Genomic DNA, 27590 nt, shown 5'->3' with positions numbered 1-27590 from the left:
CATTCACTTAAAATTTGAAAGCTGCAGCAGCACAAGGTAAAACCTTAATCATCATGTTGTCTGCACATGGTTTATTAAATAAATTTGATTTTCTTTGTGCATAAGAGATGATTGACAAAATAAATCAGCCATTTTATCTCTCAGTCTGCACATTTCACCTTGTGCTGCTGCTGTATTTATATTCAGTCCCTCCAGGATCATGGGCTGTCTTTGGGATTGTTGTGGCCTAAAATGTCTGATTCACGGCAGCTTTTCTAAAAAAAAAATTCAGTGCATGTTGTGATGTTTTTAGGCATTTGTTTGTAATTAAATTGTGGGAGAAAGACAAAATTGCAAAAAAAGGGCGCCCCTATAGTTCAGCTTTTTATTTGCAATGAAGAAATGCACCTGGGGCATGTTCCACAAAAAGGCAAATTAATTTTGGAGCACAAACTTAAAACAAAATTATAAAATAAAAGTTCCCTTTGTGAAAGCAAAGAAATATTGAATAATAAAACAAAACACTGAGTTAGTTCATTGAGATGAATGTATGATGTTTGCATGGAGGACTGCTATTATTGGTGGAACTCGTGCGTCCAAATTTGAGGAAAAGTTGTGGCATTTGGACAAAAGTGCAAGGCGGTGCAGAATTCATGGATATTGGCTGAATCTGAGGGAACTGTTGCAATCACAACATTGCAGTTTCCTGGAGGGGACTGAATATTATTCTGACACTGTTCAATTCAGACCTGTAACACTGTCTTTGTGACTCTCATGTAAAACTTACCTATGGCCTCATTACAGAAACTTCCTCAGTCTGAAATCCTGTCTTATCTTAGGATAGGAATGTAGCTATTACAGACGCATCCTAACTGAATAATTTCCTAAGTTAGGATGGTCAGAATGCAATGAAGAGGGGAAAAATAATAACATAATACTGACTGAAACGCTACTCAAACCATATGATGACAATTTTCCAGATTATGTATTAATGGGTATATATCGACTGCCAAGATGATTAATTTTGAATTTGATCGACATGCTGCTCAAATCTTTATCCTGGGACAATAACTGGGAAGAAAACTTCCAAAAACAATTGAATGTGAATTTTCCTCTTCTCCACTGACACAATTAATCTCTATGACTCATCAAAGCTAAAATACCTGACACCTGACACCTGACACATGACACCTATCTTTTCTTGTCCACAGAAAGTTAACCTGCCAGTGACAAAGGAAGCCAGACAGCCCTTGTCATGGGTACAGGCAGGCTTATGTACAGATACCAGCACGACAAGATGGGTACCGATAGAAGAATTTAAGTTCAGATAAGATATGAGGTCTGAGATAGGACACAGCCATGAGTTTAGGAACTGCTTCTGTAATAGGAAGACAGAAACGTTCCTATCTTTGAAACCTAAGGCAAGATAGGACAAGTTAGAAAAAAGTTAGGAAAATTTTCCCTAATGAGGCCCCTGGGTTCTTTCATCATATTAAATTTTCATCACATCAACATAAAGAGAATTCTGACTGAAACTGTCTGACATTTCCCAGCAGTATTTGAGAATTCATGGTCCTCTCTGATGTTGCCTGTCATGCACTTCTCATATGGGATCAATATAATATTTTAGGCACTGTTAGATTTGTATATTAGTTAATTCTCTTCACTTTGCCAGCTGTTCCCTCTTGGATGTGTCAGACACAGGTGGTAACACCCTTGTTAAACAGGACACCACACTGAATAGTCACTATGACCACTCTGTCAGTGCACCACCCTAAAAGCAAAGGCCTGACAGCTCTACACTGAAACCAACTTGCTGGATTACAGCCGCTGATAGATCCCAATGTTGATCTATTATTGTCTATATTTATATGTGTTAAGTCATGGCTTTTATATTCACAGCCATATTCAGTGCATTCACTGGAGTATGTAATGCAGCTGTGTGTGTGTGTGTGTGTGTGTATAATCACAGGGCTCAAGATAGAGCCCGCACACAAATACATACACACACACACACTATAAAAGACAGTCCACCTATGCGCCCCTGACTTTTCAGTTCCATCTTATAAACACCATTATTATACACAGTCTCCACTCTCTCTCTCTCTCTCTCTCTCACACACACACACACACACACACACACACACACACACACACACACACACACACACACACACACACACACATCTTTGCTCTTTACACACTACCAGAGCAGAAAATGAGTCAGCCGCAGTTACTCAAAAGAACTCAACAGGGTCCGTGCACACACACACACACACACACACACACACACACACACACACACACACACACACACACACACAGATTGTGATTGTGATTGTCTTCAGCTGTTCCTTCATGTGTGTGTTAAGATCTGGGAGTCGCTGTGGCACGTGGCTGCTGACACACCCCTCCTAACACATCAATGCCTTTGATGACAGCTGTGTCAGCTGACACTACAGCTTGACCTCATCACACACACACACACACACACATGCACACACACGCACATAGTTCTGGAAAACAATAGTAAGTGGTATGGCAAGCCGTTTTAACATTTAATAGCTAAATTTGACTATCCGGAATTAACATTATAGATATCAATAATTTCATTTTGACTAGTCGTAATTATATTATGACTATTAAGTATTTTCATTGAAGATATCTATAACTTCATTCTGACTAGTCAAAAGTACATTTAGAGATATCTGCAATTCAATTTTGACTAGTCAAAACAGAATTGCAGATATCCGAAATGACGTCACTTAAACCGACACTCGACTCGTCACACATCCTAAATGACAATTACAGATATCTGTAATTCAGTTTTGACTAGGCGGAATGAAAATTAAAGATATCTCAAACGTAATTATGACTAGTCAGAATTGTTGTGCAAGACGTTGCTCATGCGAGGCTTCCCATTCATTGCTCATTATTATGGCAAGCTTTCCATTGGATACTGGCTCAGTAAACAAAACAATTGAACAGTGTTAGAAGAAGAAATGCACATGAAGAAGAAAAAGTAGAAGAAATGGCGGTTGCTGTTGTGGACAAGGTTGTCAGAAAATGCCACGAAATAGAACAAGTTTATCACCAAGGAATTTGGTTTGAAGGGTTTTGATTGATTGAATAGGAAGCCCTATAGCCATACACATGGCAAGCCACTCCTACCACCCACTTGTTCCCGCCTCCCACTTTTACAGATATCTGCAATGTCATTTCGCCTTGTCAAAATCCCAATACAAGATATCTGCAATTACATTCTGACTAGGTAGATTGCAGGTAAAAGACATCTCCAATTCGAGATATCCACAACCCGATTATAGATATCTACATCTGAATTATGACTATCCATAATCCCAGCTAGAGATATCTATAACATAATTTTGACTAGTCGTAGTTCCAACTCAAGATATCTATAATGTAATTCTGGCTAGGTAAAACTCATTTTAAGATATCTCTAAAAACAAAGCAGATATCTTGAATTAAGGGCATTTGGAGATATCTTTAAATGGAATTAGGGATATCCATAATTCAGATGTAGATATCTGCAATGCGAGTTGTGGATATCTGCAATTTAATTACGGATATCTGTAATGACAAACCCCATACACATGAATGGGGAAAGTGACGTCATTTGTCCTAGTAAAAATTACATTGTGGATATCTGAAATGATAATTGTGTATAGGAAGAATTACTTTGTGGATATCTGAAATGTTATTTTTGAATAGGAAGAAATGAATTACAGATATCTGCAATACATATCCAGCCTAGCTATTAAATGTTAAAACGGCTTGCCATAAAGTGGACCTTGAGTTCAGTTTTTCCAACTATTACTGTACTTCTGAGGTCAAGAATCTTTAAAGGGACAGTTCACCCTCAAATCAACAATACATTTTTCCTCTGGCCTGTAGTTCATCCATCTACATAGTTTTGGTGTGAGGTGAGGTTTTGGAGATATCAGCTGCAGAGACATCTGATTTCTTTACAACATAATGGGACAAGATGGTACTACATTCTAACAACTAGCATCTCTTTTGGGAAATCTTGAGGCAGCTTATCAAGATCATTTTCAGACTTGGTTGTTAGCAGTTTCATGTAAGAACTATTTTCTTTCTACAGTAGAATCTACCGTTAGTCTAATTTTTTTTCTAGTAGTCCCTACATGAAGCTGCTCACAACAAGGTCTGTAGATTATCCTGAGTAACTGTGATCTCTGAAAAAAGACTTTTGAGTTTTTAAATGTTTTTTGGTGATCTAAATACTATAAGCTAAGTGCCATCTAGATCTATTATATTGGAAAGAAGGCAGACATCTCTACGGCTGATGTCTTCAAAACTCAGCAGCTAAAACCAAAACAATATAAATGCATAAATTGCACTACAGGCCAGGGGACATATGTATTTTTGATTTTGGGATGAATTGTTTCTTTAACATGGTATGTTAAACCATAACATGGTGTAACAGTATATTCTGTTGATTTATTCACACAAATGTTCAACTGTTCAATTGCTAATCCATGAGCAAGAATCAAAACCAAGTTTACTCCCGCTACCTGCCAGGCTCTAGAGCAGCTTTTCCCAGACTCATGGTCGGAACACAAAATATTCCGCGATATTATATTTTCTTGTGTCATCAGTTGACAGAGTATAATAAATACCTACTTCTTCAAACTGTGACAGAATGAGACACAGAAAGCAGCTCTTTAATAGCTCAGGTCAAAAGACAATTCCCCTTGAAAAACGGCCCAGAGCAAGTGTGTGGCTGCACCAATAAAATATTTTACTGTCTTTCTCGTCCTCATGCTGTCACAGTTTGGAATTCCCCTCACATCATTCTTGTTGGCACCTCTGTTAGTGTGTGCAGGCTGGAAACAGTCATGTGTCTGGACAGACAAACTGATAGCTGTATGCTGTCTGTCTGTCTGAACAGTCTTACTAAGGTACATTTGGTGTGTAAAGCCGAGCTGGAGCCTCTGTCAGCAGCTGAGACCGTGCAGCTGGAGCTCCCTCTGCCTCTCTGCTCACTTCCTCCATCACTCTCCCTCCATGTTGAAACAAACACTGTAGTTTTCATCACTCTTCAATTACTACTCATCCGTCTGTGTGTGTGTGTGCGGATGAGTGGGTGAGACAGAGTGTGTGGAGTCTTCTCTCAGCAGGAATTTCTTATCTCATAATGGCTAACTGGCAGGAGTGAAGTGTGTACGTGTGTGTGTCTTTGTAGTCGTGTGTGTGTTTGTATTGAGGGGGAGGCAGGGGGAGGTAAGTGAGCATAAGAGCAACTCATTACAATGAAGGGCATTGGCAAGGTAAATACATTAAGCATGTGACACACACACACACACACACACACACACACACACACACACACACACACACACACACACACACACACACACACGCAATAGAAGGTCCAGTACTAAATACAACGGTGAAATGTTGTCTCAGTCCTTTCTCGTCCTCACTGCTTGTTCTTGACCTTGATTGAAAACATCATCAAGTCAAGGAAAGATTTAAAGGACAATTCATAAATTATTCATACATTGTTGTGTCATGCTTATCCAAACATACACGTATACTGCAGTTTGGATGCTGATGCCAAAATTGATCTTTGAGGGTAAGAATGTAATAATATATCGAATATTAAGATTATGCAATAAAAAAGTCTCTCAATAAATGTCTCAATACTATACCAGACTCTGACAATATCTACTGTTATATTACAGTATCTACTTCTATCTTTCTACTTTGTATCTTATTATTTTTATTTTATCTCATAAAAGACTGTTACCAATGACAGCTGCATTGTTTTTGTTTTGTAATAAGATAAACATTAATTGCCAATGACAATTCATGCCAATTTTTTGCACATGGCTGCTTTTATTTTATTTCATTAAAGAGAGGAAGCAGAAGTTAAAAGGAAAAATTTATTTTATTCAAACCAAAAATGTTGTACACATTGGATTTATTATTTAACAAAGGGCATTTTTTCAAGTTGTTTTTGTGTATTTTTTTTTTATATTGCGATGAACATTATTATCATTATTTACTTATTTTGTTGATGTGTGTGATTCCAGTGAATAATTTACAGTCTTCACTTGACTATTTTTTCAGAGGAGGACAGAGGACTGATAGAGAGCCAAACATTTTGATGTCACAGTCAAGTCAACATTTTTGCCAAGTTTGAAGATGTTTTTGAAATATCACATTCACAAGAATGGGATGAATGGACAAACCACAAACATAATTCCTGCTGTCATAGCTGTCACTTAGGCACAAAAAACCTGATAATGACACATGGGCAGTAATTCTTTGTTTCAATACTTTCTGACTTCCTGACCCTGTCTGTGGCTCTACGCTTCAAGTTCATTAGATCATACTGAAGATAAAACTCTCAAATATACAGTTTATTTTGATAAAAGGGCTCAGTTGTGCCTTTATCAAATGTTACTCCGACAGGAGGAAACACTGCCTTTGTTCAGGACTACTTTCAGTAGCAGATAAATCCACATTTGATGCTCTAGTGAGTATTTGGTACAGCGGGATGGTGTGTGTGGATCAGAGGTTCCCATCCCATCATAATCTATTTTTACCTGTCACTTTAATTTTTAAAATGATAATAATTACATATTCAATAGCATTTAAATTTCATTCATTTTTAATTAATATTCAGTCCGAACAAGCTGAACAGAGAATCCACACCGTACCTCTTTTATCAACACCACTACTGGGCTTTTTGAAGAAACTTCAGCTGCTGACACTCAGCTGCCGTGACACTAGGTGCGTTTGAGATGATCCAGGTCTGCGCAGAATTGATCAGCGGTGATCGCCGCATAGTGCATGCCGGTTAGATTTGTGTCCAACTTGATGCCGACTTGCACTGACGTCATGCACATGTGGGCAACAATGACCTCACGAGATCGAGGCGGCCGCAGTTTGTAGAGCCAGATGCCGCAGCTGCTCTCCACCAACTGGCTGTCACCTGATTGACAAGCTGACAGGCTCTGATTGGCTCCTAATTTTGACACCAAACACCACGTGTTGTATAAAATACAGATTTTCTGTGTAATTGTAATATTTAATGCTGGACATATCAGTCTTCTGTTGTGCAATGAAGTTTTAATCTGTCAGCAAGCAGATATTTAGTGTCTGATAATAATAAAGGTTATATATATATATATGACTTATCAAAAGAACAGTTTAGTGCTTTACAAGACATAAAAGAACAGATGTTACAAGCGTCAAAAGGAGGATCTCTTCTATTTTAACTTCAATCAACGATCAAGAACGCACTTTATTTCTTGAGCTATGAGCATGATTTGCAGACTACAGGTAACCTACAGGTGATCTAACAGGATGTCCGTGTCTCCTCCTCTAGTCTCTTCTAAGTCTGTTGAAAACTGTCTGACTTGACTGCAGCTTTTTGTCTCCACATCCTGCTGCGGCTGCCTGATCTTGTCTACTCTCCAGGCCAGGCGCAGTTCATCTCAAATGTACCTATATTTCCGAGTGAAGCCAACGAGGTCATGCATCAAGAGAGAAAATAGCTAATTAATATGCTCAACGACGGAAAATATTCGGTTAACGCGACCCCTGTTGTGGATCCAAATTAACTACAGTGTGTGTTGATGGTAATGAAGGAGCATGTCAGCCAGTGTAATAGTGTGACTCACTGATGTGTCTTAATGGAGTTTTGACAACAATAGAGCTCTATGGCACAGTGGAAGAAGATATATAAGGCTGTGATACAAACACAATGTTGCTGGTTTTAGATGTTTTTTCAGCACTTACTGAGAAGAAGAAAAATATAAAATAAGGAAAAGATGAGGGACAATAAGAATGTTGCTTTTCTTGGATTGGTCTGCGTCCCTCAAATCATAAAAAGGGAATCTTAATGCTATGCCATACAGCCACACAAGAGTTCTTCCAATTTGTGTCAACAATTTGTTTGGCTCTTGACAATGCTCTCATGCACAAAGCCGCTCCATAAAAAATGTTTTTCTCAGTTTTCTGTGGAAGAACTTGAATGGCCTGCACACAGCCCTGACCTCAAGCCCACCCAACACCTTTAAGATGAACTGGAACACTGACAGAAAGCTGAGCCTTATCACCGACCATATCACTGTTGAACCTCAGTCACACTCTTGTGTCTGAATGGGAGTAAAACCCTGCAGCAGGTTCCAACATCTGGTGCAAAGTCTTAAAGCACAGGAGTGGAGGCTGTTTCAGCTGCACATTAATGGCCAGGGTTTTGGAATGACATGCTTTAACTATCACGTATGGCTGGAATGTTTGAGTGGCTGCACACATTTGGCTATGAAGTATACATAAAAATGTAGCCTATATTCTGACACTGAAATAAACAGACTAGAGGCTGGCTGGAGGATAGAAAAACACATACAGACATCTGAAACACTGCAGCATACTTTAGAAAATGGTCTGCAGTGATGTAACGTATATGCGATTTGTCATGTAAATAGCACTGATGTCACCTTTTAAACACACACAACTCTAATACATGCAGGGGCTGGACCTTTGCGGGTGTTGATGTAAGAGTATCCTCTCTGTCAGTTTCTAATGAACTCAGATGGACACCTCCGTCTGTTATCTCACTGACACTGCTCTGGTAAACACACACTAACCTCTGGGACACACTCCATCACTCTCTCCCTGGTGGAGTCCTGGCTGTATGTAGTCTCAGGGTATGACTTCACTCTTACATGTAACTCCCTTTAGACTTAATTAGAATGACACTATTAGTTAATGCAACATGGGGTGGTGACATCATGTGCTTACTGAGGAGAATGGGAGGAGAACAATGTTTCTGTTAAGATGTGTAGGTTTGTCAGTGGCTGTTCTAGCAATTACCTTACTACCTAAAAATGTCCCTGCGTTTGTTTTAGCTTCTAACTGAACCTCTGTGATTTGAAGTTTAGTTTCTTTTCTGTGTCACTGTTTGTACTTCCAGGTATCTGCTTTATTTTACTGTTCGGTGTTTGCTTTCAGCTAATAAGAGTTGTGTGAAAAAAGTGTGCATGTGGCAACCATGCACACAGCCTGTTACGTTAAATTAGAATTTTGGAACTATAGAAACCCCCAAAACTTGTAAGTGAAAAATGACTGTGTAAACTAGATGTGAAAGTAATGATACTTAATATTCTAATATTTTCAATTAAAATGATTTAATTTTCAAACACCACAATAATGACAAATCAGCTCCACAGCTCACTGTGATAGATGTTTGAAATACATTTTTTGGAGTTTCTAAACTTCAAAGATTCAAGAATATCTTTGAGTTGTGGACAAAACAAGACATTTGAGGATGTCATTTTGGACTTTGTTCAACATTTTCTGATATTTTATGGATCAAACAACTAATAACTGATCAATCAAGAAAATAATCGATAGATTAATTCACTATCTATAAAGTGTTTTGATTTGGGTCACAATGGTTTGTCATTTTTAAAAAGTGGGTCCTCAGAAAAAAGGCTTGGGAAACACTGGAATATATCATGCCCAGAATGTTTTCAGTAAAGCCTGGATTCTTTTCCTCGTCACGTGAGGAATTTCGTACTAAACCCAGATCACAGTAGTGCTGACTTTTGGTTCCGCTCCTGTCACGGATACTATGACACAGTTGGCATCTGTCCCCACCCTCACATCTACCTGTTCTTTAAAGTACAGTTGTGTTTTTTCAACTTGGTGGACGACACATTGTCTGTTCTGAGACAACACACGTCCGCCTTTAGTGTTCCGTGACGCTCCCTGTTATATTTCAGGTCCTGCATATGAATTTATTATGAAGCAGTTAAAGACAGGCTGAGCAACACAGATGAGGTCATGTGGTCAGGAGCAGGGGAGCAGCTGGACATCACCATCATCACCAACACACACACACACACACACACACACACACACACACACACACACACACACACACACAACACAACACAACACTCCTGACACAGTGGTGCTACACATATGGCTCACTGCACTAGAGCAAGCCTGGAGGGGCTTCCCCAGAGTACACACACACACACACACACACACACACACACACACACACACACACACACACACACACACACACACACACACACACACTGCCTGTCACCTACTGGTGCAGTAAAGTGCTTACTCACCCAACCACAAGATCTGAGCTGAATTATTAACAATCTTATTATTTCACTGGTCTTCCTCCTCTGTGCAAACACACACACACACACACACACACACACACACACACACACACACACACACACACACACACACACACACGCACACACACACAGCCTACTGTTTATTCTGCCAGTATTTTTTTCCTTCTTTTGTTATCCATGCTGTCTCTTCCCTCTCTACCTCTTGTGTCTCTCAGCTGCTTTGTATTCCTCTCTGTCTGCTCTGTCTCATCAGGTGGAACTGTTGAGCAGGTTGTCTCAGTCCAGCGGGGCTCTGTGATGTGGAGTGTGAAGACTTACAATCATTAAGATAAAAACCACCGTGGGATTCTATCACAAGGACAATTCATTTTGTAGTTTTTCATGTTTTGTTAGGGATGGTCTAATTGTCATGTTCCTTTTCTTTCTCACCACCACTGATAATACTAACTTCTGATTGGCTGGCACGTGTCTGTTACAACTGTTTAATATAACATTTCACACATATGGCCCTTTCAGACATCCACCTCTTTACATATAGCAATTTAACATCAGTCATGTCTCAATAAGGACTTAAGTCACTTTTACTTCAAAGTCATGAGTGCAGTCAACTGTCTGAACTGAACCCTGGCAGATCAACCTAAAAGCTGCAGGCTGCTTAAATACAAAGGGGGAAATTACATGCTCTGTGTGTTCACCTGATTACAATCACTGTCATAAATTTATGACAGCAGTATCATCTCCTTTGCTCAAAGAAACTAAAATCATTTTAATAAACTGTGACACACTGTGAATGAGCCAATTTTACATTACTAGGAAGGTTCTGCCATGTCTGAATGAAGCCATCATACTTACTGTACATCTGAATGACAAAAGGCCATTACTTTAACAGCTTGACAAATCCAGCAAAGTTATGTGTCTCATGTCTGAAATGGGTTGTACTGCAGGTCTGGTCAGCAGGTTAACCACCTTTTCAGTATTACTGTGTAATGTCTTATGCAGAATGTTATGCAGAATTGCAACATTATGTACTCTTTGTAAAAGGCCTAATGAACTGCACTTGCATTGCCTATGATTGAACTCTACTGGGGCATTTCCTCCGGTGCTTTTGGCTGAGCCAAACTGTGCCGCACTGATTGCATTTCCATTAGCACTTTTATGGAGCCACGCCGCAACCGAGATGGACCCACTCTGAAGTGGGGCCAAAGCGAGCCCAACTTGCCTCCAAGGGAGCTGGTGACATCTGGCCAACCACAACCAACCCGTTTCGAGCTTCCTCTCTCCCCCTCGAAGAAGCGAGTGCTGTAATACGCAGCTCATGTGTGTGCAGGAGAGCAGAGAGGAAGATGTTTCTGAACACAATCTTTGTACTTTCAGGTATCTGCATCATTTTACTGTTTCATATTCCCTTTCTGCTGCGTTGCAGTCATGTTAAGTTACTGCTGATGAAACCCTCAAATAAAACCATTTCCTGTTTGTGCTGCTTCATAATAAAAGTGTTTAAATAATGAAACAACAAGGGACTTTCATTGTGAAGAATTTAAGGAAAGAGTGTGTTTATCCCAGAGATGTATCCACCGCTATGGCTGCTGAACTCAAGCTCCTCCTCGAGCTCTGACCTAACCAACTTCACTTCACTTCACTTCAGTTAACTCATTGGTCACTGAAATTTTCCAATTAGCCAAAGTTTGACAATTGACCAGAAACTTTCCACTGGGACCCAGAATAAAAGAAAAATAATAAGATAATATAATAATATAGAGTTAGATGCACTATCAGGATGACAGACCACACCTACAGACACACTCTGTGATACATGTCCGCACATGAGACTGACTGGCTGATACCAAAGCAGTCAAATATCTGCAAACCTTATCACACAGCACAAAGAACAACCTTGAGCTTTTGATTTGACAAAAAATAGACACACATACACCAGCAAACGCAAACAGTGACAATAGCAGGAAGTGTGTGTGTGTGTGTGTGTGTGTGTGTGTGTGTGTGTGTGTGTGTGTGTGTGTGTGTGTGTGTGTGTGTGTGTGTGTGTGTGTGTGTGTGTGTGTATGATAAACCCACACCTCAGGTCTGGAACAATAAAACATAGTGTTCTGTCCTCATCTGTTGCTTCAAGATTTTTCATTTTTAAACTGACATCAGCAATATATTCTCTTTCATTCACTTTCTTCTTCCCTGCTTTCATCCTCTCCTCTGTTCTTTTCAGCTTCTGTAAACTTACAGTATTTATCCGTCCAATAATAATTCTTCCTTACCTTGCCTAGAGGCTTGTTTCCACCCTCCCAGTTCCTCTTCTCCAGTGAGGGGGGCACCTGGTACACATCCTGCCCAGCTCCTGTGCCCCCAGCTGGGGCTGCTCCCTGGCCTGGCCCTGGTCCTACAGAAGGGGGCACCTGGTAGATGTCCTGCACAGGCAGCTGATACTGTCTCTGAGCTAGAGCTGGGGCCTTGCTGGGGGGTCCTGGCTGGGCCTGTGGAGGGGTGCCACTTGGGCCAGAGGGAACCTGGTACAGACTTTGGGGACTTGGTTTGGGGCCGTGGGAGGGGGGCATCATGTAGACAGAGTCAGGGTTGGGCTGTGCTGGGCTGGGGGTGGAATAGGCTGGGTGCATAGATGTGTACTGAGCTGAGGGGAGGGGCTTATTGGCAAACCCGGAGGAGGAAGTGGCGATGGCAGCAGGTAACGGAGCAGGTGCAGGTTTGGCGTAAGCGCTCTGAGGGGGGAGAGGCCGCTGCGCCAGGGAGGCGGGACATGAAGCAGCTGGATCTGGCGTGGAAGGCACAGCCTGTTGCTGCTGCTTGCTGTCGTACATGCCGACCAGGATCTTGAGGCGGTTGCCGGGAACAATGCCTTGGCGACCGTGGAGGGAGCAGAGCCACCAGCCGTCCAATCCCTGTGTGTCACGCTCCAACACCGTCATGATGTCGCCCTTGCGGAAGGACAGCTCGTCTGGAGACTCCGCCACATTGTCATACAACGCCTTCGCCAGCACGTTCTGCAGAAGAAGAAGGAGAGACAGAAATATGTGAGAAATATCGCAGAAATACTTGAAATGTTTGATGTTCCCTTTTTGCTGTTACATGTAGCTTTAACAAAACACGACAGCAGTAAAACATGTTGTCCCCAAGGCTGGTTTGTGAGATATTTGTCATTCTGTGGGTTCTTTCTGCATAGAACAAGAAGAACTGCAGAGACAGCAACATAGTGTACAACAGAGCAGGAAGACAAAACAGCTCATTGTGTGGTTCACAGCTGTCTATTCAAAGTTTCCTGTCTGTACTGTTAGAATGTTGGAGGGACATGTACACTATCTCCTATCAGATTTGTTGAGCATTTGTCGGTCCTTGTACTGGCAGATCACATGACTGACACAGTCAGAACTTTAATTCAGCAAATACGTTCAAATTTGTGAGCATGAGAGTTATTCATGATAGTTGTCTTGACAATAAGCCAGACTGTTTCCCAGCATACAATGAGGAAAGTCGTTTTAATTTCAAAACGTCCTCACTGCAGCCTGAAGTTTTGGATCCTGGGATGCCGTATTTTGTGGATGGATCATTTATCTACTGTGGCTTCCTCCAAACCATACTAGGATTTCCTGAGATTTCCTGGTCCATGATTTTTCCAGCCCGTCCTCGTATAGGTATAGGTGTATAGGTCATCTGTACAAGCAGGTTATCACAATGTCATTGTTAGGCAACGACCTCTACTGGCCATAGTAATTATGTCTGAAATGGTATAAAGTGCAACATAGGCAGGAGGTCTAGCTGGACAGATGGGTCAAACATAGGGCTTTAATCCAGGATACTGAGGTTTGTGTCCCAGGTGAAACAAAGTTATTTAAGTTTCACGTGACATATCTTACACACTTATTATAACCCAGACCATGATCTTTTCCTAAGCCTAACCAAACTGATGCCATTTCACATTAAGCATGTGTTTATCCTTCATGTGCTGGGTACAACATGTAATTAAAAGTCCAGTATGCCTGTCTCTGGTACTCTCCACCACAAATATGCTGTATGTTGTTTTGCGAGTCATTCGGAATTGACCAATTCTGTTGTTTAGGTATGAGGACAAGTTGATTTGGTCAGTGTATCCAATATTTAGCAATTATTAAATAAATCACCAACGATTTTTATAACTGATTAATCGGTTTGAGTACTTTTTTTTCACCATTTATAGCTTAGGCACAAAAGCTACTTGCTTATGATTAGAGAAATGGTAGAAAATGGGATTTGAACTGTAGAATCTCCTGTTATAGTCACACACTTTGGTCTGAAAAGTCATGTTTTTTTTAAAGATTTAAAACTTATTTTCCAAGATGATCCTAGGGCTGCTTCACTGCAGACAATGTGCTTTAATTTCTTGCAGCTATGAGCAGTTCCTCTGCTTGCTTTGTACAATACATTAGGGGTCAATGTTGTCCATCAACATAAAGCACATTTAATATGCATACTTTCCAGTGTGAACTCAACACACAATCAATGGAATGAGAATGTACTATGGAACTGGAACACAGCAGCTATGGTAAACGCTGTTGTGCTGAGCCGTGGAAAGTGTGTCTGTCCTTACATGTGAGGAAAAACTACAAAATCCCAGCCACAGCTGTGCACATAATTGGGCCGGCAGCTAGAGCACTTAGCCCTATTATCATTCATTTTCATAAATGACATGCTGTTACATGTGTTACCATGCAGCCAGAAAGAGGGCAAAGTACAAGGACACAGAACTGCTCTTACTGTTTGATCATGGATAAAGTCTGGGACAAACCAGCATAAAACCATAAATAAAGTTAATAAGTGTGAGTGTATTTCATATTTACAAGGGATGTGATTAGTTTTCCAACAGTTTGTGAGGAGAATGGAGGTTCACATTACAGTACACACACAGCAGCATGATGTGGGTCAAGATGTTTCAAATTCTACATGATGGGAATGGGAACACGTAATAATAAAAGCATAAAATACAGTTCCTATCAGGACTCCATTTTGTTTGAATGGGACCAACACACAAGCGCACAGACTCGACCATCTGTGTGGAAACCCAGCGTGCAAACAGAAACACCTCCCTCAGTCTCCCTGGAACTCTTTGAAACTAAACCAATATTTGTCGTCCACGTCCGAGCTCGGACTGCTCTCCTCCCTCTCTGTGTGTCTGAGTTCCACCCCAACTATCACAGACTGGTACAGCCTGTACTGGCCGCATGCCAGCTCCACACACACACACAAACACACACCAACCTAAGCACAAAGCACTGCCCATTTAAATGAGGCCATGTAATTGGCTTCCAGATTTATAGTTGGACTTTTATTTCAGTGCACTGAAGGCCTGTTCATGTCTTCAGAGTGGGCTGAGAGTGAGACAGAGAGAGACACTCGACCCTAATATACTCACTTCATCACATTCACTGGTTGTGTTAGCACTCGGACACGCCTCCACAATCATGTGATATTCAGTTTCTTTGTGATCAAATGTCAGATTTCTTTCCTTGTCTGACTGGTAAAGTGTTTGTCTCTAATTTCGTCACTTGCATGTTTCAGCTTCTCTTTGCAGAATGATGTATGTGTGCACAGAATTTGACAATAGAAGTCTGTTTTCACTTTCCTCTGCTGAGATTTGCTCACCTCAAATCTCAGTTTAACATACCAGTAAGACTTAGTGACATCACAATCAGTTTGGAGCCAATCGTGGTCCAGTGTGTCATTTACACTGTGATGTGGAAACTTCAAACCACTGAGTGAGGATGTCTCAGTGAAGCAGCAGACATTTTGTGTCCAGCACTTTATATTTTTGAAATGATCAATATGGGATTGCTGCATGACAAAATGGTGAATTACTTAAGTTTGAATACTGGATATTAGGGAGTAAAAAAAACTTAATATTGATAACCTTAACCTTTGATTGATTCTCTAGTTTTATTTATATATATATGATCCAAAGTGAATCAGGCACTGGAATTTATAGTATTTATAAATAAAAAAGACAAAGAAAAACTTGAATTAAGAAAAAGGATCATACATCAACATTTTGTCATAACATTTTGTCATTTTGTCATGCCGTTTTTTGACATCTTTCTGCAGTTTGTCCCAGCATGCTGCTGTTCTCTTCTGCTCCTTTACACAACATTTTTCAATCACAGTGGAGCAGATCCCCGAGCCTCATTACTGTATTGTGATAATTTCACAGTTGCAACCAGAATCATCAGTTGTTTGGTGACTGACATCAGCAAGGAAATAACAACTCATATCATCTTTTGTGTCTTTTATTGTAGTGTAATAGTTGCTCGAGGTGCTGGGTTACTCTGACATGGACTCCTGCAGTTGTTCAGATATACTTGTATGTGCCTTATCTCCTTCTCTGTGTTACTGTCCCTCTGGGTTTCTAGTGTCAGTCAGAGTATGTGCACACACTCCAGAGCCACTGCCAACCAGCTCCGCTTCTGGTGTGAGTGCTGAGTGGATGATGAATGCACCTCTGTCAGGTCTCTGCTCTGTCTCTCACCAAGTCTCTACAGACAAATGAAACACAGCTACTGAGGCCAGACTGAGGTCACCCTCTCTCACATACATGCCCACACACACACACACACACACACGCACGCACACAGAAGTCCCCTCCATCACAATATCTAGAGAAACAGGAAGTGCGATGAGGATGATTCACACACCCTCCTGCGTGGATGATGAGTCAGCGACCTGACCCTGAGGTCTCAGAATCACCCTGAATAGGTTCTCATGCTCTTTCTCTATTTCTGTCTCTTTGTGAATCTCACTTGTATGGAAGCCCATTTCTACCACTGACATAAAAAATATCCCCATGGTTAGTTATAATTATGAGATTAAATATACATATATACATATATATATATATATATATACATATATATATATATATATGTATATATATATATATATATATATATATATATATATATATATATATATATATATATATATATACATACATATACATATATATATATATATATATATATATATATATATATATATATATATATATATATATATATATATATATACATACATATACATATATATATATATATATATATATATATATATATATATACATAGTAATAACCACAGGCTGGAGGGTGCAGATGTGAAATGTAGTCTATCCTGGTGCCAGCATGGCTCCTTAAACTCATCCTTTAGTCAACAAATTAAAGTTTGCATGTCTGATTTATAATCTTCTTAATCAGATATTTAAATAAAAAAAAAAAAAACAATGTTGAAGAAAAAGTAAGGCGGTGAAGATATGAGTATGATTTGGTATTAATACTGAAACTCTGGTATTATCTTGGCACCAACATTCAGTCCCTCCAGGATTTTCTGGGCTGTCTTTGGGATTGTTGCAGCCTAAACATGTCTGATTTCACAGCAGCTTTTGTTGTAATGTTTGTAGGCATTTTTTTGCAATTAAATTCCAGGAGCAAGTGAAAACTGCAAAAGAAAGTTGTGATTTCTCTGTATAATTTATTAAAAGTTCTAATTAACCTTACCAAAAAAGGCTCATGATTACAAAAACTCAAACAAAATCTGGGACATATTCTGCAAAAGGCAAAATCTTTTTGGAGCTCAATCTCAGTTAAAACAACAAGCACAAAATTAAAAAATACTGTAAAAATGGGCAGAGCATTCATAAATGTCAATAACAGTGACAAACCTTCCATTTTTTCAGTACTGTGAAAAAACAAAAAAGTATATATGCAAAACAAATAGTGAATAATAAAACAAAACACTGAGTTGATTCATTGAGACATATATGTATGATGTTTGCACAGGCGAACTCGTGGAGAGCTATGATGATTGAGATGATTGAGATGATGTGTGGAAAAGTTGTGGAGTTTTGACAAAATTGCATGGTCATGCAGAAATCACAGGAATTGATTGAATTTGTGTGAATTGTTGTGATTATAACATCCTGGAGGGACTGAATATTGAAAATTATAAACTGAGCCATTACGTCTTCTTCTATGCAGGTTCTCAGCAGCAGTGTGTATGTGTGTCAGCATGACACCCACAGTGTGTAGGATCTGAATATGTTTCTGAAACTCTCAGAGCTGAATGTGGGAATCACAGCAGATTTCTGTCAGAAACAGAAGTAGAGAGACGCTAGAGAACTGAGACTGCTCACCTCTCTGTAGAGTACATGCCTACTCTTGCTAAATATTTCTAAGGTTACTGACTAAATTCCACACCTGAATGACTGAACAACACCAGTGATGTGGAAACTGAGGTTTGACTCGTGGCGGTGAACAGACATGGGTCAAGTAGATGCAGTTTCTGTCCATGTATTCTAAACATTTTCCCACTGAACTACTGCCACATGATGATGATGATGAGGATACAAACTTACTTGCCAGTCAGCTACTAGGTGTAGAGATGCTTTGGCCTAAAGTGACTGTCAGTGTAATATTTAATATTTTAGACTAGATTCTCAAACTGTGGTACATGTACTGTGTAAATCAGATCATTTCAAATATATATTATTCAATCAAAATGCTCTAAGTTTGACAGACAACACACAAAATGTGAGATAACTGAAATGTAAGTTAAAATAAGTTTTGACTTTCTTGTATCTTTGTGTTACACTGTCACAGTCATGCACGTAGCATGCTCATACGTCATCCATGATTCCCAGAGTTATGAGCTAAGCTGTGATTGCAGGACAGTCAGCAGAGGTAAAATGAAGAGACCAAAAATAAATGCTTCAAAAACACTGCAATTGTGGCTCCGAACAGGAACTATCACAAAGAGAAATGCAGATCAGGAGGAAAACATTTGAAGCTGCTGTGTTGTCCAATGAAATGGACAACAGTGAACTTGAAGTTTCCACAGCACCTGCTACCACAAAATCACACAAAACAGTTGAGAGCTCAACATTTTCTGAGGTGGTACACAGCATAAAGAGATTGAGGAACACTGGTCTAAAGTATTCTGGCAGCAAACATTAGTTAAGCACTTTGAGTGCTAAACCCACAGTTTCAACCTTTACAAAGTCCAATCAGCTGTATGTGGACGTGGCTGAAGCCCTCAAACATGCTCGTCTGTTAATCAGCGTGAGAAAGCCATCACGCAGACACTTGTACATCCACTCTGCAGAGGCATTCTGGGGAGTGTGGAGAAATGAGAACACAGTGGGAGCTAATCACATTACCCAGACCTCTCAGGATAAATCCCAGCAGCGACAGGCCCCAACAATGTGATGTGACCACGGTAACTGTTGCCAGGACAACCAGCTGCTGCTGAGCGACGCCAGAACTTGAATGGTGTGTCGTCTGGTCAGGGAGACGACAGAGAGAGGTTGAAAGAGAGCAGAGGACTGACAAAAGAAGACCAGAGGAGTTGAAAGGGCTGAAGGGTCAGTGAAGCACTGAGACTTCTGTGATGGTGATTTACATGGAGGACTAAACATCCCACTGAAAATGTGATTGAATACTTACAAGCAACTACCACAGCTGTATATTATAGTACATTTTGCTGTTTGTAATTTCACCTATTTGTTTCTTGCTAGTTCTGTGAGCAGAGAATGGGTTAAAACTTTTCTGCTTTGATTTGCCTCAGTGATGTTTGCTCATTGTGTGGTTTTATTTTCCTGTCTTTCTCTCCAGGCCATGAGGAATACATAAAGTCTAAATCGAAGCACCAATACTTAGACTATAATGTCTATAAAAACTTTTAGAACCATAAAAACTTCAAAAGCAAGCACATACTTTGATCAACTCACCATTTATAGAGACTTGATGTGAAACATCTTAATGCACCAGTTACACATGCAAATAGCAACATGACCGTCTGCTCTGTGTCATATGTCTCCAGCAGAGAATGTTGTGAAGTTCTCTAATCCCTGATGTATCACTGAGAATTTGGCTGAAATTTGGTAGAAAACACCTGATTAACTGCATGTGTGTAATTCTGGAGACTTACATACAAAATACGTGTGTTATGACTGGAAATCTGCAGAAAACACCTGGAAAAAGATGCCTCCCACAGCAAAAACTGTGCTCTGTCAATCATGCTTTAGTGATGATTAGATCGTCAAGTGCTTTCTTCACTTGGAGTGTCGTTCCAGTGAACTCCAGCAGCAATATTCTTACCCATCTCACTCCTCATGCTGAAACCAAACCAACCCAAAGGACATCTGAAGATTACTGAGCTCTGGGAAATTGCAGTAGGTGTTTTCTGACATGTAATTAACTAAACAATAACAATTACTTATACTTTTATGAGCAGATTTTCAAGCCCGTACTTTTATTTGTACTTAAGTATGGATTGCAAGATGTAATGTACTTAGTTACTTTTAAAATCATAGTTGAGTACTAATATCCAAACATTCCATCTGCATTTTAGCAGCCAATCAGGTGATCCGATCGCAAATGGGCCAATGAAAACAATGATATACAAACGAAGAACAAAACAAAATGTTACGGCACCACACACTTGGAGTAAGGATGCTAACTATTAATCATTAATCGATTAATCAAGAATTTAACTAATTAAGAACGTATTGATGGACGTTTAATCAATAGTGATGGCAGCAATCGCACCTCAGAGCCATTTGTTGAGTAAAGAAAATTCAACTTAAAATGAGGGGGAAAAAGAAAAAAATATTTAGAAATTATTATTTGCATTTTCAGCTGCTGTTTGGAGAGGTAACATCAACAGTTAAAAGTAACTAATACTCTGAGTCGTTTTTGTGATGAAAACTTTGTACTTTTATTTAAATATATTTCTAACACCAGTACTTTTACTTGTAAGTGAGTTTTATTTTAGCAGTGTAACAGTACTTGTACTTGAGTACAGATTTTCAGGACTCTTTCACTGCAGCAGCAACTACAACAAAGGGAAGAAGACAGAGGGAGAAACAGAGAGATGTCCACTGAGGAGAAAGTAATGTGAACAGCTGGTGGAGTGAGCTTGGTATAGACAGGTCGCTCATCTGTGTGACTGAGTGTGTGTGTGTGTGTGTGTGTGTGTGGCTTAATGTTCTTTGTCTCCTGCCTCCTATTTGACCCCTGGGGACAAATACTAGCCTGCCACAAGAGGTTTTGTGTATGTGTGAGTGTGTGTGAGCCTATTCACCACACTGCAGAAAGCTAAACAACAACAAAAAAGGCACTTTATTGCACTCCCCCGTGTGCATCTTTCTCCATCTATTCTATCCACTCATGTTCTTCCTCTTTCTTCTCTCTTGTTGTTCATCTGCTCTGTCCACCTCCCTGCTGTCCTGTAGTAAGTCAAACCGCTCTTCCAGGCACGTACAGCCCATAAACACGAGATGTTAAGCAGCAGTCATTCCCACTGCTGCACTGTGGTGATAAAATCATTATTTTATAGTCACAACAATGACAATATAGCATATTCAGATCTATTGATATTTAAAATGAATGGTCACAGAGGAAGCGAGAAGTAACTAAAGGTGACCTCTTAACTGGCACTGTGGCACACAGCCCACAACTCTCATCTGGCAGCTGACATCATTGTTTGGCCTGTACACATTGAAACACCAAGCTGGCACCTTTAGATGAGATGGAAGAAAAACACTGGGACCCATGCAAGAATCACTCGTACGATCAGATTTGTTCTTAAGTCGTATGTATGATTTAGGACAACTTGACAGATCAACCAGTTTTCTTGTATTTTGAATTTTCTTTCAGATACAGACATGATTTACAAGGTCCAGACCTGTCATAGAGTCATGTTCAGTCAGTCTGCTGGTATTCAAATCAATGTTTTTCACTAATGACTGTTTATTTCATTAGTCTGAAGCAATTTTGAGTTTGAAAAATACATTACACTTCATAATTATGTTGACATTATCCTGTTTGACCTCATTTCAAATTACAAGTGTAAATGTACTTACAAAGCCTCTAATCATTAATTTAATGATGCATTATTACTACCTGTCAGTCGTGTTGGCTGTATATCTGCAAATGTAGGTTTATGAAGTTGCTGTTCATCCTCATGCAACTTCTGCACTCTGTCCTCTGTCCCCATGAGGAAAACTGTCCCCTTGACCTGCTCCTCCTGCTGCAGTCATTGATTGCTGTGGCAAGTTGTTTTTTTGCAAGTGCAAGTTTTTTTCTCTGAAGTCATTTTCATATCAAGATGTTTCCTCTTTATTTCAGTGACAGTCTGACCCTCAGGTAACACAACATTAACAGCACTCACTTTTCCCATTTCTCTGCTTTAGCAGGTCTTTTAATTCCACTGCTGATGCGTTAAAATGAAATCTCTGAAAGCAGGGTGTCAAACTGAAGTTGTAAAGTTCTTTTTACTCTTTAATGTCATTTTCATGAATGAACACTTCCTGACGTATGGAACAGGAAGTGCAGCCTTATATGGTATTATTGGGGCATTAATTATGCTAATTTACAAGTCTCATGCGTGTGCACTCAGGTACGAACAGGTGGGTCATTTACACAGGTATCTGAAGTTAAGAGCGTTTGTTGAATCTGACATTACATGTTTGCATGAGCCCACTGTACGAACAAAAGTAAGAGAAATTTAAGATAAGAATACGAAAAAGTTTTGCATGAAGCCCATTGTTTTAGTCTGGACAGACCTGAAATGGAGAGAAAAAGATGCTGGCTTAATGTAGAAGTATCTGAGTCAGATGAACTGGTGAAGACGCTGGATTATTCTGTGCTAACTGTGGAAAAACATGGCCAACTGGGGAGAAATTGAAAATATAATATGTGGAAAGTGAGGGTAAGGTGGGATGATTTGTGCTAATGAGACATCGTTAGTTTGATTTATTTGCTTGCTTCCTTTGTAGAATTTATCAGTACAACACTGACTCTACTGGACGAGCTTAAAACAGAAATATTATTTGATTCAGAGCACATTAATAGGGCACTTGGAGAGCACAACCTTTACCAGTGTTAGCCATTACATTCTTGACCTGTTCAGCATCAATAATATCACTGTTTTCTACTCGACTGTAAACATATTTACATGCTACATGTACAGTCAAGAGCAGCTCCTCCCACAGACAGTCAGCCAAGTAATCCATAACTTAAGAACAAGACTGGTGTGCTGTTGTGAGACACAATGTGAGCAAAACATGGCTTGTGTTGGTACTGTAATGGATGAAACCACAGACACACACACACACACACACATATACACATAACACAAGCAAGCAATGAAGGACAAGGACACGATAAAAACACTCAAGACTTTCTGTCTCCCCCACACACAGACACAAAACAGTCATTAAGAAATAAGTAGTGTACAAGAGATTCCTCTGCTGGGAGACAGTCCATACAGACAAACGTGTATGTGTGTGTGTGCTTTACTGTGTGTTTTGGTTTTGTTTCTTGTCAATGCAAATTGTGTCTTGTTGATTTTGTTTGTTTCATGCGCTGTAATTTCTATCACCTGTCTGACCTGAGGTGTATTTACACAAGGTGTTTACAGATACAGACATATTCAACATGTACTGTAGCATACAGTTTTTTTTTATTTAAAGTAGATGTATTGTTGATCAAATAATATTTTCCACTGTGTCAAACAATAACATATGAGACCTGTCGTATATTAGCTTATTGCAGCTCTTCATTTGATTTGTCATCAGACGTTTACTCTGAGTGAAATATTCCATGTTTTTATGGCTGCACCACTTTATCTAAATGAAGTATTCTCAGTCTTGTTCATCACTTTAAACACATTTAAACAAAATCCAGACACATTTGGTATTTCGGAGACCTCCACCAGAAACTTATGTTGTAACAACCATCTCACCAGCAGCAGGCCAGCTGGTTTTGTGGTGAATCCATCTGTTGACTAATCTTTTGGGTACTCATTTCTAAAAAATATTCTTATTCTCTGAATTTTGATTTTGAAATATTAAGGGTTCTACAAAGAATTTATATCTGGTTGTGTAACAGTCTCAATATGACCTACATAAGTAAACAAGACCATCAGAAAGGCGATTAGTTCTGAATAGTTACTCTTAATATCTGTCGCCAGGTCATATTCTCTGTGAAACAGATGAAACCAGCCTGTGTTTACAAACTTACAGTGCATCTTACATTAGCCAGTTAAAAAGAAGCAGGATTTTTATTCAGATCATTTAATATTTGATGTTGTATTTTGTCATTATAATGAAGGAAATACTACCACTTCTGTCCACAGGGGGCTCAAAAATCAACAAAATATGAAAGTACTTTACCTTATAGTAGCTTTAATTAATAATACAGATGAGACATTTTTTCCTCAGCATGGTTTCTCAAATATTGAGAGTATCTCAAAATAGTGGACATGAACTATGGAGATATGGATCAAATATTTTTTGTTATTTAGGATTTGGGGACCTGCAGGTTGTTCTCTACAGTATGTGTGTGTGTGTGTGTGTGTGTGTGTGTGTGTTTCTGTATCCCTGCTATTGCTGAAGCGAGCCTGGGCCTGTCTCTTGCCCCCCCCCCCACACACACACTTACTACAACATTCCACAGCCTCCACATACAAACACTCAACTCTCCTATTACCTCACATTCCTGCGGTGTCACAACACACACACATGCACACTTGCATTTATTTCATCATAAAGATTCGAAACCAACATATAAAAGCGGAGTGATCTCTTTTTCCCTCTCTTCTTCCCTCCACCCTCCTCTTTCTCTCTTGCTCTCCCAGCCTCCACTTCTTTCTCCTTTAGTCCCCCCCCTCCTCCCTGTTTTCCTGTCTTGGCACGTCAGCTTGTTCTTGAGAAATAGTTGGGAGTGCATGGCTGATTTGTACAACAGCAGAAAGAGCCCTCCACCCAGAGGAGCATCTAGGTGGAGTTGACTGCTGCAGGACACTGACATTTACTACATGTTTACATGCTCGCAGTACATGCAGTGAGTTAGTCATCCATCATTTCTTTGCTAATACCACTTTGTGGGAGCAGCTATGTGTGAAACTATGTGTTATATTTTGTGTTACTGGAGAGTTGAATACAATGATCCAAATCATCCATCCAAATCATGTGAATTTTTGCTTTTTTTGAAAGAGTTTTTTTGTATTTTTGGTGCAAACAAAACAAATTCACCAAATGTGGACTTTCCAAACCACTGCAGCTTCACATGCCCTTGCTAAGTGCTGGCTGAGGCTGCTGCTGTAACCAGTGATGATCCCAGCTGAAGAATTCCTGCCTCCAGGCTGTGGCTAACAGCACAAACAACAGCAGGGATTGTGTAGCCTGAAGCACAGGATAGACTCACAGGCGTGGCCTGACTGTTGCTTAACCTGTTGACAGACAATCCTGCTACAAACCTGCACTGGTGAGGAGGCTTGATCTCCCCGCCACACAGTCACATGATTCATATAGCTCTCAATAGTTCCAAAAAAATCCACACGTCAGCCTGTTTGAATGCTTTCATGCAGTAGAGATTACATTTGCAACAATGTCTGTATTTTAACATATCATGTGCACTGATTATGTCATTAACAACATTAACTGTAAATCCAGCTGATGTTGCTATGAGCATTTAACACAAATGCGCAAGAACTGAATTTTGAATTGAAAGTATAATGCTGCTGATACCTGACATTTCTTAAACGTGTCTGTATTTTCATTCAAAATGTTTTGTTTTCTTAACATAAATTACACAAAAGACAAAGAAATTGTGATTACATTTACCCATTTTAGCCACAGGCGGTCATACTGACCCCACAGAAATCACCACAGTTATCTTGTTACTTATGGCACAGCTGAAGATGCATCTTGGTTGCTTAGCAACTATCACTGTCTTTGTCAATAAAAGTTCACAAGTGGTCTCAATTTCCATTAAAATAATTAATTAGACTCAATTAAAAATAAAGCACCAGGGACAGTTGCAGCACTTTTTGTCTCAGCACCTATAACTCACTGAATTTTTGTGTTAAAGCTCTCAAATGCTGAAACAAAGTATCCTTATTTACTCCAGTCAGCAATGTTTCCAGTTTTTCTACTTGTTTCCAGTCTTGGGCTACGGCTGATTTCTGTGATGGTTCTTGGTGGAAATTTGTTATTATTAATATTAAAATAACATGTTTATAATCTTATAAAATACATTTAACTGTTGCTTGCTCTAAGTAATTCTAGATTAATCTAAAATTTGAATCAGATCACTGATGGTTATTAACCTATAGAAAAACACTGCTGTGAATATATGCAATCATTACAGTTTACTACACATGATGGCTGCATATTGATAAATTTATAAATACATTTTCTTAGGTCTCAAAAGTTACATTTTGATGTTACTTCATTTATAAAACAGGATAAATGCACTAATCTTTTAATCTGTTATTTATGAGAGATAACCGAGTTTGTAAGTCAAAGAGCAAATATGGCCATTCTAATTATGGAATTCTGTCACTTCTAGTGTTAATATTTATCACATGAATCAAATAAACATGTTAATTTAACAGTTTTTAGTAGTTGCCTGTATCTAGCTGTCCATCTCATTTAGGCCTATGGAGACTTTTGTGGACATATTCTGGTTTTTCAAGGATGTAGCACAGCAGTTGGCTAACTTTATAGAAAGGTAACTTCCCCAGTCTATATCTGGCCGACAAAGCTCTGATTGGTTGACACCAGACATATTTATGACATGTATGAAAGATGTTTGTGACTTAACACCTTCAGAAATGAGTAAGTGCAACACAAAACAGAAGATGAGAGCTGCTCACACCTGTGATAAAGGGCTTTACTAACCTGTACTTTACACAGGCAGCAAAGAGTTGAGCTACAACCTGCTGACACACCCTCTGACACATACACACTATATGTGTGTGTGAGTGGGTGACAGAGAGATTATTTCTGATAAGAACACACTTATGAAGAGGAGCTTCATCTCTACACTGAATACAAATTCAAAACACAGAAGTTCAAGCCACAGTGGCACAAGAAGCATGGATGCATCAGTATGTTGTAATTCTACATCTCCACAGAAACGCAGGGAAAAACAGCAAACCAAAGGTGTGTGCTTTCAAATGGTTTCACAACCACAGGGGCATAAATCTCCACACTGGTGAACTGTGACACTTTGATCACTCACATAAATCTGTTGAGAGGGCTGCAGCTGAGACTGCAGTGTTGACTCTATGATTCAGCACTGAGCAGTGGGGAAAAACATCCAGTGATTCATAGCTTGTTGTTTGTCTGCTAACTGTACCCTACTGTACTGAGACCAAGGCACAGAAACCTATGAAGGGAGGAGGGGGAGCAGAAGTTACTCGACTTCTGTGACATCAGCAAGAAAGCTTTCGCTTTAGCATTCCCACATTAATACACTGAATAAGTCATTACATTAATAACTGACAGGTTAAACCACTTTATTTAAGGTCCATTTGGTAGCTTTTTTAAGTTTTCGGTGGCATCACATAGTGTTTTGTTTGAGATGTCAATAGATCACAAGAAGATGATTAAAATGACCT

At 39.5% G+C, this 27590-nt stretch overlaps 1 protein-coding gene across 3 annotated transcripts in view; it reads right to left on the bottom strand.

The window, feature by feature from the left end:
* The window catches only part of bcar1 (BCAR1 scaffold protein, Cas family member), a 104299-nt gene that overhangs the window by 22845 nt on the left and 53864 nt on the right, over positions 1-27590 (bottom strand). For all 3 annotated transcript variants that reach the window (XM_084733492.1, XM_084733494.1, XM_084733493.1), the window contains one exon: positions 12410-13150. In XM_084733492.1, the coding sequence (XP_084589618.1) occupies positions 12410-13150 (741 nt within the window). The remainder of the gene's footprint in view (positions 1-12409; positions 13151-27590) is intronic.

This window comes from Lutjanus erythropterus, chromosome 13 (genome assembly GCF_056507025.1).
Source record: "Lutjanus erythropterus isolate fLutEry1 chromosome 13, fLutEry1.hap2, whole genome shotgun sequence".
Lineage (NCBI taxonomy): Eukaryota > Metazoa > Chordata > Actinopteri > Lutjaniformes > Lutjanidae > Lutjanus > Lutjanus erythropterus.
Note: the sequence above shows the minus strand (reverse complement) of the source record. Positions and strands in the feature narration are given on the sequence as shown.